The sequence below is a fragment of the Phalaenopsis equestris genome, unplaced genomic scaffold, assembly GCF_001263595.1.
Source record: "Phalaenopsis equestris unplaced genomic scaffold, ASM126359v1 Scaffold209646, whole genome shotgun sequence".
Lineage (NCBI taxonomy): Eukaryota > Viridiplantae > Streptophyta > Magnoliopsida > Asparagales > Orchidaceae > Phalaenopsis > Phalaenopsis equestris.
This window is the reverse complement of record NW_018228798.1, coordinates 195,739-211,073: the sequence shown is the minus strand read 5'-3', so window position 1 is coordinate 211,073 and position 15,335 is coordinate 195,739. Positions and strand designations below refer to the sequence as shown.

At 37.4% G+C, this 15,335-nt stretch overlaps 1 protein-coding gene across 4 annotated transcripts in view; it reads left to right on the top strand.

Annotated features, from left to right (window-relative positions):
• Window positions 1-15,335, top strand: part of LOC110036680 — an 86,275-nt gene that overhangs the window by 55,590 nt on the left and 15,350 nt on the right. For all 4 annotated transcript variants that reach the window (XM_020741180.1, XM_020741177.1, XM_020741178.1 and 1 more), the window contains 3 exons: window positions 8,975-9,042; window positions 13,843-13,953; window positions 14,510-14,747. In XM_020741180.1, coding sequence (XP_020596839.1) covers window positions 8,975-9,042; window positions 13,843-13,953; window positions 14,510-14,747 — 417 coding nt within the window. The remainder of the gene's footprint in view (window positions 1-8,974; window positions 9,043-13,842; window positions 13,954-14,509; window positions 14,748-15,335) is intronic.

Below are 15,335 nucleotides of genomic sequence, written 5' to 3'. Positions count from 1 at the left end.
TGTTCGTGTTCGGCTCGTTAACTTAGCGAACGAGCCGAACACAAGCTGTTCACGAACAACGAGCCGTTTTGACAGCCCTACTCACTAAAATTGGTCTTGGGATTTGAATTCCAAAAGGTTTAATTGACTTAAAGAGACCATAGGGTATGTTGGGCTCATGGTCAACACCCAATTTTATTGGGCAAGTTGGCTGAGCCAATCCAATCTAGTTGAGATAGTACATCCAATCTAGTTTGGTTAATTTGAATCCCTAGGGTCAATAATTTAGGTTAGCTTCCTCGGAATTGGATTGGGTTTGATCCAAAAAAATTTTGATGAAGTTGTATTAACACTTTTTTTGAGCTAAATGAGGGTATTCCTAAGAAAGCTAGGTCAATCCAAGGCTTTGGTCGGGATACATTTGTCATAGATTGAACTATTTAGGCTTTGGAATTGCTTAGCTTAGGCTTATTTGGTTTGTCTTCGTATTGTGCTTAACCTTTTGAGGTTTTAGATTCAATTTGTTTAAATTTCTAATCTATGCTAGCCTCACAATTTCCTGCACAAAGAAGACGCACATCGGGACAGATGTTGCCAATTGACTCATAGGTTGAGTAGATTCAAGGCCTAAATGCCTTTGGACTAAAGCTTGAAGTGAAGGCTTTGAATTAAACTTAAATTTATTTGGGCTTTAGCCTAATTGTGTTAATCAATTAACCTGGTTTAGGCGAGGAAGCTTTTTAGCAATCTATGGTGACCCTTAGATTCGGCCAGTTAGATAGACCTAAAGGGTCTTAAGTTGGGTTGTGCTGTTTAAGATTGAGCTGGAACTTAAATCATGTGGACATTTTTTCTATTGGGTTCAAGGGACCTAAAGAGCTAATGAAACTTATGATTAGACAAGGCTTGAAAGCTGAGCTATGCCAAGGCTAACAAAGTCTATTTGCCATTTGGACCAAACCAGTTTTGATTTAGCCTATACTAGATTAGGTTAGATTAACCTAAGGCTCAGGCTAAAGGGAGAGGGGTTCTTAGAATTGGTTTTGGGTCAACCTAATTTTGGTTTAGGTTGGACCATTCTGTAGAGAATTCCCATCTAATTTGTCTTGATCCCACTATGATAGAGATTGAAGGTTACATAAACTATAAAGTGAGCTTATTGAGCATTAATAGGTCAGATAAGATCTAAACATTTATTGGATTCCTTTTTGGCTAATTTGGGGTCGTAGCTATTTATTGAGGTCAAATTAAATTTTTAGTCCAGTATGGTGAGTTAAGGCTTGGCTAGATTCTCATCGGAGTCAATCTAGGTCTAGATCTCTAATGATAATAGTATTAGAGTTAACTAAGGGCAAATAGGTAAACCAATTAAGCCAATAAGAAAGCATCAATCCAATGATGCCTAACAGGTTTAGACAACATTGGGTCAATACCAAGGATTAAGATTTAGTTCAATTTACCCTGGATCCATTGAAACTAGAAGAAGATGAGGCGACGTCGGTTTTGGCTAGATTAACTTAAATTGGTATCCAACTAGTGGTGCGTAAGGAACGTTTGAATGTAATAAGTTTGAGGTTATGGGGAAGGGATTAGGCTAAGCCTAACAAGAATACAACCCAATTAAATTTTTTACGGAAGGTCAATAAAAAAAAAAAGGTTGTGAACCTCAAATTTATGACTTCAACCTTCACTTGAAGTCGACCATGGCTGTTAGATGTCTGCGGCAATCTTCATGGAAGGTGAAAGTGATTGCTTCATTTTCTAACACCTCATTTTGTGTTGGATGGCTGAAATATATTATCTAGTTTGTTTATATCAATTAGTGACATTTTTAATCAAATCATAAAACCATTCTTTTTTAAAAGTTAGTGACCAATGCTTTGGCCAATGACACCAAATCTTAATTATGTTGGTTTAACTAGTCGTTTGTGATAAACCTATCCGCGCCCGCGCCCCTTTTTGTTATATACGAAACACCCTTCACATTTGCCTTCTTAGAACTCTATTTCCATGTAGCCTATGCTTAAAAGAATATAGCGAGGAAAGATGAACGCAAAGTAAGAAAATAAGAAGAAAAAATGAAAAGAACAGATATGATGATATCTTATAAAACAATCATTGCAACATGAATTGGAGATGAGTTGTCCAAAATGAATCTGATCATATTCAACCCAAGCAAATATACGAGAAAAACTTTACAAAAAGCCTTCATATGTGAACCATAGGATAATATCAAATTTATTTATTTTTTGGTTTAAGGACATCTCCCATGATGACATCTTCGTTGTCAATTACTTATTGGGAGATACCGAAGAAAGTTCTCGATATGCTAAGTTATGCTTGCTCGTCATGACTCTATAGAAATAGGACACTAAGGCTAGTTTCATCGTATCAATATGAGAAACCTTTTGTTGTTTTGGACATAATTAGGCTATTGGATAGAGGGTGAACCACCTTTACCCTCATCCCTCAATATATAGTCTATGAGACCACTACAAATGGCTTGACGAAGGAGTATTGAAAGTGTCTAATGGGGGAACTCATTGATTGGTGAAGAAAACTCCTAGACAGGTTGATATAATCCGATCAAAATTTCATTGATCCGTCATCGCAGACTCTAAGTGTACTTGTTTGTGAAGGCAGTCGAGCTAACCCGATCGGGAACTCTTTGTGAGTAAGCCATGTTTTTTGTCATCCAAGTTGACCCAATAGCCTTAAAATCAAAGGAAAAATGTATCAAAGATTCCTAATATTCTAACTGTACTGAAAAAAGATAAGAGTATGACTTTTACCCATCAAGTATTTGACGAGAAAGTCTACATAGTAAAAATAAGAAATTATTTAAAGTTCATGATGTGGAGGCCTTATTAGCATGTTTTGGAGATATAGCCATGCAAATATGATCATTTTAAATTCGGCTTAAAGGCTATGCAAGAAAATAAATGTTGGAAATAAATCACTAATTTTAAAAATGTTTAAGTTTTGAATCCTAAATTATATTAGAGGAAAATTTTTTAAGTTAAGACTTTTATAGAAAATGTTTTATTTAAGGAGCATTTCTTTGATTGCACTCAGACAAACCACAAATAAATATTGATGAAAATGCAACACACTCCACAAAGTAAACATGCCATATAAATATCGAGTACTGACGGGTCGACAAGATGTTCAAAATAAGGAAAATATTGGTCACAATTCATGATACATTTTTGTTTAAAATTTATACAAGTAGATTTGGAAATACGGTACGAGGCACGCGCATCTACTCTTTTGTTCTTGCCATGCAGTCCCAATGCATCATGCTCCTTGTCACTTAGGCACGTATCTTATTTCCATACAGACTCTCCTAAGTACTCTATAAAGTACATAAGAAAAACTTAAAAAAATACAAAACAAAGGTTAGTACAAGTAAAAACATATAATGTGTAACAAACCTAGTCTAGTGAGGGGAGAGCTAAATAACGCCTTTAGAAATTTTATTAGTTTAGCTTAATAATTAAGCTCTTCCCTATTGAAACTGGTTCTTTGTAAGAAGATTGCCATAATATGCTAACACGAGACATCAAATAAAATGGGACCACTAGCAAAAACATTAAACAATAGCCGTGCAAATAAAAGCTACTAGTTACACGCTAGCCTTAGTTCTAGGAAAACAACTATAAGGCGTTGCCTACACCTACATTTAAGTGACGGTCGTGTAATGAAGGGGTTAAAGGGCTTTTCTGTAGGATCTTGACGAGGGTCACCTAGTTGGTCCCATTTCGAGCATCTAAATGAGCTAACACGTCACGATGAATGATGAACCTAGACCTATGCTTGGAATGATTCTACAAGATATTGTAATAATAAGATAATTCATATTGTCGAACTGATAAACCAGTCGATGATGCTCTTTTTTCTGTTATCACTATAGGTCAATCTACGGTTTAGCTAAAGCCTTGTCATTAAATGTGTTGACTTATGCAACCTAGATCTATAGAAAAGGAAATGAGTGTTTCATTTATATGAAATGAAATATCCAGTACAGAGAAATCACATGATATGCAATGCAAGTTTATTGGGGATTAAAACCCAAAAGCATGACTCACGACTAACATAGTAAAGAAAATGCAACGTGTATCCTGTAATTGGCATATGCAATAAGCGTAGGCTCATGATCGAACATGCAACATGTTATACAATACATATAAAATGCAACCCTGAATTAAAAGAATAACACTAGTTGGTCGTACAGACGACTTAGGGGTACTAAGCTACTTGTTCTAAAGTACAGGGTTTGCACTGCGACACCATTGAGACAGTGCGCAGGCGCCGAACATTAATACCATTGGTACAATGGTGGCAAATTACACCCTCAGCATGTAATGATTGCTAACGACACATGTGACTCAACATGCAACATACATGAGCTACAAGTCTCAACGCATACGAAAATGCAATGCAAACAAATATGCAGATGCTAATTGATGTTGCGATGAAAGCAAAGGAACGATGCTACGGTGTTGTGACAACACAACTACAACATAGCCCCTCTGATCTAGAGGAAAAAAGGTGTCGGTATCATGAAGCTAAAGTGTGCCACTCTTATTCTCAGATCAATGTAAGCTAACACTGTAAACCCTAATGCAAGTATGTACTCCTAAGTAGTTGCAGGGCACATCTTATCGGGTTGTCAGCATGAGTGAGTCCTGAAAATAATGATAAATGAAGTTATGAAGTTTAAGCAGTAACAGTGAGATCGTAATAAGTCTGATCGATTAGAGGTACCGAAGAACTGCCACACCCACAAAGGGATGTACCGATAGTTTGGGATACAAATCCCCAAGCTTCCAATCTATAAAGATTTGAGAACCACTTGTTCAGAATAATCAAACTCGACTAGAAAAATTGCCACCCTTACACATGGGTGTACCAACAACGTGTGGGTGAAAATTTTAGGCCCACAAACCTACAATGGTAGTTGTTCTATCTAGTTGAAGCTGAGTATGTGGCGGGGGACATGCGGTCATCGCATTGCAGCAAATGCAATGCGGTGACTGCATGTCGAATGAGAGTAATGATTCTTGGATCACAACCACGATTTTGTGGCTTTATCAATAAAGTCGCAATGCGAACCCAAATATGCTCAAAGCGTTAACACCATGGGTTTGGCAAGTCAGGTGGGCCGTTGCATTGAGATTAGTACAACATCTCTTGGCCGCATAAAGTGGGTCTGGCTCTGCAGTGCCTATGTGTCGGGCCAAGAATTAGAGGGATAGTGTGTGGCACCATTATGACAATGCCACGATGCCATCGATCGATACTGGGTATGGTGAATAGGCTTTGAGAAGTGGTGCCTAGGTGGCACACCCAAAATGGGTATTAGTGTTGCGGCGCTGCAGCTCTGGGGCTAAAATAGAGGTTCGAAATGTACTTCTTTCACTTTAAATGGGGGTAGGAAAGCTTCTAACCTAGGGGTATCTCTAACATCAGCCTTAGCCTAATCCTCTAACCCAAAGCATTAGTGGTTATGGATAAATGAAAATGTGAGTGAAAATTATTTCTCAACTATGCGAATGTTGAATGTTGTTCATATGATTGAAAGCTCTGAGGTTTTCTCCACGGGATCTAGATGCTCCATGTGTTTTGAGTACTTTTCTGTCCAAGAGCAACAATGCTTCCAATAATGCAAAATCCATCGCACAAGGAAGAATGGGAGAAGCCTCACATAACACTCTAGTCACTCTAAGGGAGTCGTGAAGGGAAGAAGATTCAAGAATTTCAACACGTCAGGTTCCATAGTGCTAGATCACGACGTTACGATGCAGCTTACATGGAAAGCATTTATCAATCTCATGCCGAATGTTCCCTCTGTGATGCACTAGGTGCAGATTTTTGTCATTTAGTTTCAAAACCTAGGTGCACCAATTAGTGGCTTCGTGGCGCTATTGATGCTGCGAGTGCCACATTAATTGACAAGACAGCTGACGCTCCATGATTTACTTGTGCTTGTTAGAAGGGACAAAATGGTGCCTGGGTGCTAGTTCAGGGTGCCTTGGTGAGCTGACGTGGCACATGCCACATAGACTGACAAAATGAAGTTTATGCTTTGAGGCTTTGACACACGTTAACATGATAACATGGCGTTGGCCAAGGGGCCTGTAGTGTTCATGACATGGCTCTGACACCGTCAAATCAGCCGCCTCACTCGAAACTTAAACGATTGGCTTTTGGTGCCCACGTGGCGCACACAACAATGCAACACCCAGAATAAGTGTTGCGGCTTTGATGAGTGATGCCACAAAATTCAATAATTGCCAGGCGATCTTGCTTTGATGTTAGACATGGGTGCTTAAACACTGAGCCCAAGCACTGTGACACTACATGATGGCGTTGGGACACAAACTCTCTGTTTGTCTCATGTCACGGTGCCATCTTTGAGCATTGTAGGTTCAAGTACTGACGTTGCGGCGTTGGATTGAATTCGCGTAGTTTTTAAGTGTTCGAAAAAAAATGATATTAAACATTGTGATTATTTTTGTGCATATGTGAAAAAATGTAATGATGCAGCAAATATATTTTTTAATTAAAGAAAGAAGAAGAGCTCGTAATTTTGAAAATATAAGAAAAAATAATACTCCATGTATGGGAGGAGTACATAAGCACATGGGAAATAACAGACGAGAAAAGAAATGGTGACTACTAATCCTCCATTTTTTCTTTGTCGTCGTCGTCACCCATGGTGCCTCTCGGTCTTGCCTCTGAGTAGAACTGGTAAGACGAGGGGGGAGGGGGGCGCACCTCGGCTTTGTTCGAAAGCCTGGGCTTGCCACTCGAATTGTCTGCTCTCCTGATGCTCTATGAAGCTGAAGTGATACTTGAGAGATTCGACCTTCCGGTCAACCAAGGTGATTTTGCCCAGAACTCCTGAATTTGTTGAGGTGTGGTGCGGAAAAGGTGGAGAGGCTCGACGAAGGGGACATGACCTTGCTTTTTATATCCTCTTAGGGCATGGATTGTCGTCTCCATGATGGGCTTCTTTGAGCCAAGCTGTTCCTCGCTCTTATCAATGTAGACTCTTGCCGAGTGGTCAATCCTAAGGGTCATACTACCCTTACCAATATAACGAATGTAACTTAAGATAACACAACCAATGCCCATTGATTACTCAATTTGGATCACAAAATTTAGAGCAATGCTATCGCGGGTGACCTCAATCACATGTGAGCTCAATGGGAACCAAGAAAAAATGAAGAGGTGTCAGGCGTTACTCATAGGTCATGTCATTAGCGAAAAGGTTAAGAAGCTTCCCTCCGTGCTCATTCTAGCTAACCTTGGAATCGGGCTGCATGAGGTTCCGTAAGATCGCATTTGCGGTGAAGTTGAGCTTGACTTGTTTGGCAAATTGTGAGCAGTAGCAATCGGCTCGTCTGACAATTTGTGAGCAGTAGGCTCGCGAGCCAGTTTAGGAGCTCGAACTGAAAACTCAATTTTCACTTGAGCTCGGCGGAGAAGTTACTAGTGGCCGGAGGAGGAGGCAGCGGAAGTTCACTGGAAATGCATCAACATGACTAGTAGTAGGCTAATCGAGTTTCAGCTTGAGCTCATGGCTCGATAAGCTCGGCTTGCGAGATCATTAACTGCTCGAGCTCGAGCTGGCTCGACTCATTTGCACTCGTAGATCACATCAAAATCTAGGTTCGCGTCTAGAAAATAAGTATTACCATCAACAACATATCTATTTAAGCCGAATGGGCTGTTGATGGTGGCATTGTTGCAGGGAAATGTAGACTTGATCGTCCGAGGATTCCTTGGCGTTGGCCAGGAATTCTTGGTTGACCAAGACTACAATGCCGTCAGGCTCTGCAACAATTGTCTCCCAACCTTACTGTCATATCATTTGCTTTATGATGTTACTCAGTGAGGAAAAACTAGAATAAGTTTTGAGAGGATAGAGCCTCTGCATACCTTTCTTGGGTAGCCACACTCGCAAAGCAGGACACATCATGCCTGTTGGACCAATATGCCAGTATTTTTGCCCTTGCCAACCTTGTTGCCATCCCTTCACAAGATTCTAGGAGCTTGGAGAGGCTGGAAGAAGAGAGGAGAGGGGAATTTTGAGGAATGTGAACTGTTCGGCAATCCTTCCCTCCTTATAGAGGATTTGGCACTGCAGAGCTTGGCAACAGCGTTGCGTTGCTGGGCCTTCTATAGGCCTCATCACTATAAACTCTCATTTCTTTTACACTAGGTACCGATAAGTGCCATCAATAAAATTAATTGGGCGCCGCGGCTCACGTGACTCAGCACCTTGAAACTTTGTTGCCAAGGGTCTGAGTTGCGGTGCTAGACCCAAACTCTCCAGATTCTGCTCGTTTTACCTATTGAAGTGATGAACTAAGTTTTAGTGTGTTATAACTAAATGATGGCATCGAAAACGTGCTAAAAACGATGCAACAAAACCAAGACATGCTTGCTATTTGTAGAGATAAGAAATGCGTTATGATTATCTTGGCTCTTTGCAATTGGTTTTAAAATTTGCAGTCATATTGGGTTCATTAAAATGTTCAAGTTAGTTATGGCTTATGTAAAATCTTGAACTGGCATATATGTATGCCATGTCGTTAATGAAATTTTAGAACGACCATTAATTGTAGTTAGATTTTGTTTACCATGCTGCTGGTGCTAAAAATCAACTTGAATTTGCAATCCGATTTTTTATATCAAGTGAGTTATAAAAATCTAATACATTTGCAATTTGCTACTGGTGTTCGTCTTTAGCAAGTTGTTATAACTAGGTTTTTTGGATTTTGATTTTCCATACATTTGTTGTAACAAAACCTGATTTGTTTCAAACTACTACTTACTACCTTCTTTTCTTGATTGTTGCAATTCAATACTGCTTGTTCTATACATTTAAGTTTCAAGATTAATATTTTGAGCATTTTTTAGACAATTTCTTTTCAGTGATTTGCTTAGTTTTATTAAGATTAATGTGATGATTTTGTTTTTGTAGAATGCGCTGCGTCAACAAAGATTTGTTCGTGAAGTTACAATTCAGTACAACCTTTGCAATGAGCCCTGGTGATCATAAAGCTTCAATTTGATTGCCTTTTTTTTTTCCAACTAATCAATGCGGAATATGAGATTGCACTGATTGATTTACTTTTTTAATTTTTTTCTGGTCTTCAGGTTCATAATATGTGATTTGTTTTCACTTGCAATTATTGATTTACTATTTGTAGGGATCAAAATATTTTGATGCTGCGTCTAATGCACATCATAAGGGTGAATTATATGTGAAACTTGCATTTTGAGTTTCTTTGCAAACTCTTTCAGTTCAAACCCAAGTATATTTTGTGCAACTGAGACAAATAACTAATTACAACATTAAATTTTACAAGTGCACAAAAACGATTAAATGTGATGATGTTAAGCTTGACGAAACTATATATGCAGGTAGTATAACTTAGAAGCATGGTGATGGTAGATTTACCAAACCTCACATGCTATGAGCATCCAAGCTTGTTTAAACACCAAGATAAACAATATATTTAATGTTGAACAAAAATATTATAGTTGTGAAAACATGGTTGAACTTGTAGCACTATAACGAGAATTCACTCCAAAATGCTTAAGGGACTATTTGGGATCAATTTATATTTTCATTAGTTTTTATTTCTAGCTGTGTTTATTTTTTTAGACATAAAATCATATATAATTCTTAGATATGAGTTGTTTGTTTTTATTAAGTATCACATATGTTGATTTATGTGGTGACTTGCGATGAATGCGGTCCACGGTGGACGTTGTGACGAGTGGCTCATGGCATTGGAGATGGTTGTGGCATATGATAATAGTAGTAGTAGTAGTCAATGGTGGCAGTGGCAGGCGGCGTCAAGGATGAGTGGTGGTGGTTGGCGGGTGGTGGTAATGACAACTGTTGGTGGCTAGGGTGATTTTCATTTTCAAAATAATGAAAACAACTATAAAATACTTTTAAATTATGGGTATTTTAGAAACATATTAATTTATTTATAAAATTAAAAAAAAGTTTATAAACACCAATGCTACCATTATAGGGCTTCTAGAAGGTATTTGGGAAGTGGATTTCACAGAGAGGTGGTTGTGGAATAGCGAGAGAAGGCTAATATGTGAGGTCAATGGTGTTTGGAAGGGATTGTGTGGATAAATCTGTTGTTGGATAGCATGTTAGAAATTGTCGGTGACTGCTTTGGCTGAAAATATTGAGCGAGATGCGAATCAGCTCTGTATGGACGACTGACAGATAACAAGAAACAAAATGAATGTTTTCCCTGCTGCGAACAGTAGTTGGCTGGACGTTTGACGATGAATGAAGACTTAAAATGTTCATGAGAGATCACCACCTTGACCTCATCTGGTTACAGACACATCTTCTGATAGCAATCTAAGGATACAACACTCCAATAGAGAAAATTGGGTGAACCTATTCCACTTAAACAAAACCAGAAGTTTGAAAAAAACTAGAAGTAGAAGATATAAATAGTCAATGCTGGGAAGATAACTTAGTTAGAAATAAGAAGATAAGAAATAAATCAGAAAAGAAAAGCAGCGTACAAAACAGAAATAAATGCAAATTATCGTGCTTGTCACTCTGCTTGATCGAGGTTTTTTGGAGTTCCGTGAAAACTCGTGTTTCCGTGGCATATTTGACGCTATGTGTATATCGACTAAACAAACCTGTTTTTAAAATGAAAGCTAGGAAAAAAAAATGAAAATTGATCCTTAATAAGCTTTGGCTTTCGAAACATGTAATTTTAAATCCTTGCTATGTATATACATCTTAACTTACCTCCATTCATTAACTCGAGTATCCCAAACCACACCATTATGCCAACATTCATCCTTCTCGAAGGAATACCCTCACCAAATTACTTGGTCTTTTCACTTTTTTGTCCAAATAAAGTTTGGTCCGTTGACATTTATATCATGTGAAATGTTGTGCTTTTTGAATTACAAATAAGTGATGCACTAGTAGCATACAGGAATCTTTTTGATGCACACCTATAAGTAGCATGCCCAAACTTATTACAAAAATTGCATCAAATCTCCGACAAAGGATGCTTGAAGCTTTTAATAATTATATTATTTTGCCTTCTCGAGTATATATTTTGTATCTATGATTTGCATCATAGATTATGAATAAAATAAGTGTTAAGGCAACGTGTTATGTAATTACTAGAGATAATAGAGAAAATTATTCATTTTTTCTCTTAAACTAGCAACCTCAACCCCTAATAAAGAACACAGGAAATTTTATCATGCATTTTATCGTGCTTTTTCGTAAGAAGCTAACTGAATTAGGAAAAGAGTGCGTTATATCTCATTCTAATGGGCCCATGGGTGAGACTCCAACAGAATTTACAGTGGTGGTCCAAGACGGTCCCGAATCCGAGGAACTAACACCAAACACATGTCAATCTTAGAGAAAAATATTTTAGACTTGTCAGATGTATCATCTACTTTCTAAGTTGCCTCTGCTGAGGGAGGTTCAGCTTGTCAGAAATGAGAAGTTTTTGATCAATTTATGTGAGAAAATATAGAATCAATTAGATACTAAATTCAGTTAAGCAGTGCACTGATCGACAGATGGCAAGGCCAGAGGGATGAAACACTAAGTTGCGAATTGCCCTAGGGGCTGTTTGGTTTGCTGAAAATGAAATGTAATGTAAAAGGTTTGGAGAGTTCTATGATTATAATGTATTTGAAGTACTTTTGATTTGTTTGGTTTACTATAAAAGAAACGTTGAACTTTATATTTTTCTTTTTTGTTTTGAAGTTGATTGAAGACAGTATATTTCAAAATATGCTTTTTGTTTAGTAGGGGCCGGGGGCGGCAGGCAGCGACGGATAGCCGACAGTGGGTTGCAACACTGGCTAACTGCGACACATACATACGACAAAGACTGCGGCGGGGGCTTGCGGCAATTGCAGGCGGACAACCGAGAACGGGCTACAAGTGGATTGCGATAGAAGGACGACGGTCGGTTGGCGGTTGCAAGAGGCATCGTCCAAATGTCGTTCGACGGCGACGATGATGGACGGTTGATGGTGGATGGCGTCAGGCGGTTGGACGATGCTTATAGTATTTTACATAAATGATGTAATTCAAATTTATTCAAATCAACTGAATTCTAAATTTTGCCAAAATGAGCTATGACGTAAACTTCAAATTCAATCATACTTTACACTTTATTTGTAATTCTTCTTTTCAAATAAATACGTCTCTAATCTCTGCAAAAGAATTACAGTATACCACAAATTCACTTAACCAAACAACCCTTAGGAGCTTGGTGGGCCAGAACATGCTATAATGGGATCTAAGTCCTTTTCCAGAATAAAAGGTCTCTCCTGGGTGGTTTCGCGTTAGTGTGGCCCATCCGTCCATTGATTTCATGCCAAAGTTGATTTCTTCTGATAAGCATATTATAGATTTTTTTTTTCGAGATTTGGCTCGGAATAATCTACGTCGTTTTGCAGCTTCAGCTCAAGTTGTTTCAAAAGTGGATGGATACCTATTCTATCATGATGTCATTTGGAATGACATCGTCTACATGATTGACTTACTGAGAGCTTGCAATATTGCCGCTACTTTCAATGTAGTTGACCTGACTACTATGCGGCGACAAAAGCTTCGATAAATTTGGTTGAAGCACCTCAACCGTAGGAGACTGACGTGGAGATAAGGGGGACCCCACTCCCTTTCCACTCCATTGCTATAGTGCGCGGGCGCGCTGGCTCCTGCTCATACGAATGTCAAACAGCCAAAAAAGCGTCTGTTTTCGATTCCTTTTCAATTTTTTCCTTTATTGATTCCTTCTGTTATGGGCTTGTAATTTCTGATACATATGTATATATGTATATATGTTGTTCATTTATGGTACCATGGACAATATGGGAGCTGTATCAAGTCATGCTTTTCAGCAAGCACGTTAGCTTTGCCATGGGAATGTCTGGATGTAATTCTAAAAATTTGATTTTTTATTTGTTCAAACCATTTTCACCATGGAGTCACCAAACTTGTCGCAAAGCTTAGCTACTAATTAAATATAGTTTAGCTCATCTTGGTGTATGTTTTGCGGGCTACTGCTTCATGTGGGGTTGGCTTGATGGTCAAATGTGGCTGCAAATTTCTGCAGGTGATTTAAGAAGATTTCATTTGGGAAGATTTAAAGGGAAAGTGAAATCCTTGAGCTTACTGAAAGATAAAGGAACACTAAGTTATGTTATAAATATTAGCTAATAGAAGATGATTTTTACTCTTTAAATAAGTCACCTACTTAAAGATTGCCAATAAGGCGAGGTCACCTATTATCCTCTCTTTTAAATCCAGTCCCCTCTGACTTCCTTTCTTTTTTACCTTTGTCTTGTTCTTATTCTTGCTTTTTTGTTGGCCTTGATCGAGTCAGATGTGATATCGTGAGTTGTAATACTATGACTCCTCAAAGGTGTGCTCTTTTTCTAGAACTACTCAACCCGTCCCTAGCTCCCATTTACAACACGTTCTGCATTGTAACTTATTATGATACTTGCACTTTGAGTGGTAGTTTCAGGTAAAGCTTAGTAGCCCATTTAAGCTTACTCCTAGTTATAATGTGAATTTTCAATGATTGCAAGTTATAAGGATATTAGTCCAGCACATGTTTCTTGTCTTATGAATAAAGTTTATGGTCATTCTTACATTGACATTTTGTTGAAGCAATAAAAAACGCAGCATATGTTTGGGTTATTATTTTAATCCACTTTACAATTAGCTTTTCTGGTGGCTTTGGAATTAATATCAAGCATGTTAATAAATACAAAGTTGACCATTTTTCTTGTTTGATGTAACCGTTTTTACAGGCTAAAATATAGCATCAACATAGTTGCTGACAAGGGACTTAAGAAGCCTCTTTATACATCAGCACGATTGAAGAAAGGGGAGGTTTTATATTTGGAAACACATTATAAGAGGTTTTTCCAATTATTGCTTTTCTTAATTGTGAAATATTAATCCGCATGTTAAAATAGTCTCCTCTTTTTATTGTTTGGTGGACCCTCTTATCACTCCTATTTGGATCTCTTTTCGATGACTAAGCTTTTACTATTTAACCAATCTACCTAATTTTCTTTTGCTTCTATTTTCATGAAGTCCTTGAACATGTGACAATGATTAGCATTTTCCTGTTAATTATACTGCAATTTGGTGTTTTTCAGCCGCAAATTTTACTGATAATCTATTGCTTTTTTACACTGGTTCCTTATCTCCTGTTATTTTGCATGTTTGTTTTTTTCTTAGATCACGTTTTACTTGATTCAACATCTTCTATGCAAGATCTTTTGTTATTAGTTCAGGAACTGTTGGTGATTTGTTGTTTGGTATAATGTTTTCTTTGGAGACATACATATAGTACAGTAGGTTTGCTGGTTATACCACCTACAGTCAGCGTCTTATTATGGTTGTTCCTATGAATGCCCAAAGCAAGTTCATCTTCTTTTTTATTTTTATTTTGCTTGATGTGACCTGTAGGTATGAACTTTGCTTCAATGGAGAGAAGTCCGTTTGTAATGGAACGAATTCAACTTCTAATCATTTGATAGAATCAGAGCAGGAGAAGCAACAAAGCCATAATGTCCAAAATGGTGATAAACATCTGTTTGAGCGTGAGAATGTTATTGATGTCTACCGTTGGTCTCGTTGTAAAAGACCCCTTCCCCAAGATTTTATGCACTCTATTGGTATTCCATTACCAGTTGAGCATCTCGAGGTACACTGTTCATCATGCTCATAGAAATATGTTTAATAAGTAAATTAATTTTTTTATAACCCTTCTAGAATATCTTTTTTTTGTGCCACTGGTATCACTGCTAGACCACAATCCCTAGAATGTATGCATAAAAAAAAAAATGTAATCTAATAAACTATTTAATCATTCATGGATGCAAATAACATTTCTAACTTGTCATGACTTATTCAACATCTTAGAGTAGCTTAGGATGACTTCTGCATAAATAAAACAACTTAAAACAATCTTTTTCCTCTTCATTTAACTTCCAATATCTCAAAAGAGCTATTGAACCAAATCTTTTTATTTATCATTAAGATTTTCACGTATTCAAATTCATCTTGATAGAATAGTTATAATAATCAATATGTGAATGTTAACTATCTTTTATGAGCTGTGTGTGTATTATGTATAAAATCCTTTTTATTGTCTACTCACTGAATTATTTTCTTTAAAAGCAATAATCAGTTAATAGGGTTAGTTATAATCATTTTAATCTGTTGGTATATGATAGTCTTATATATATAAATATATTTATATATATATATATATATATAAATATATAAATAT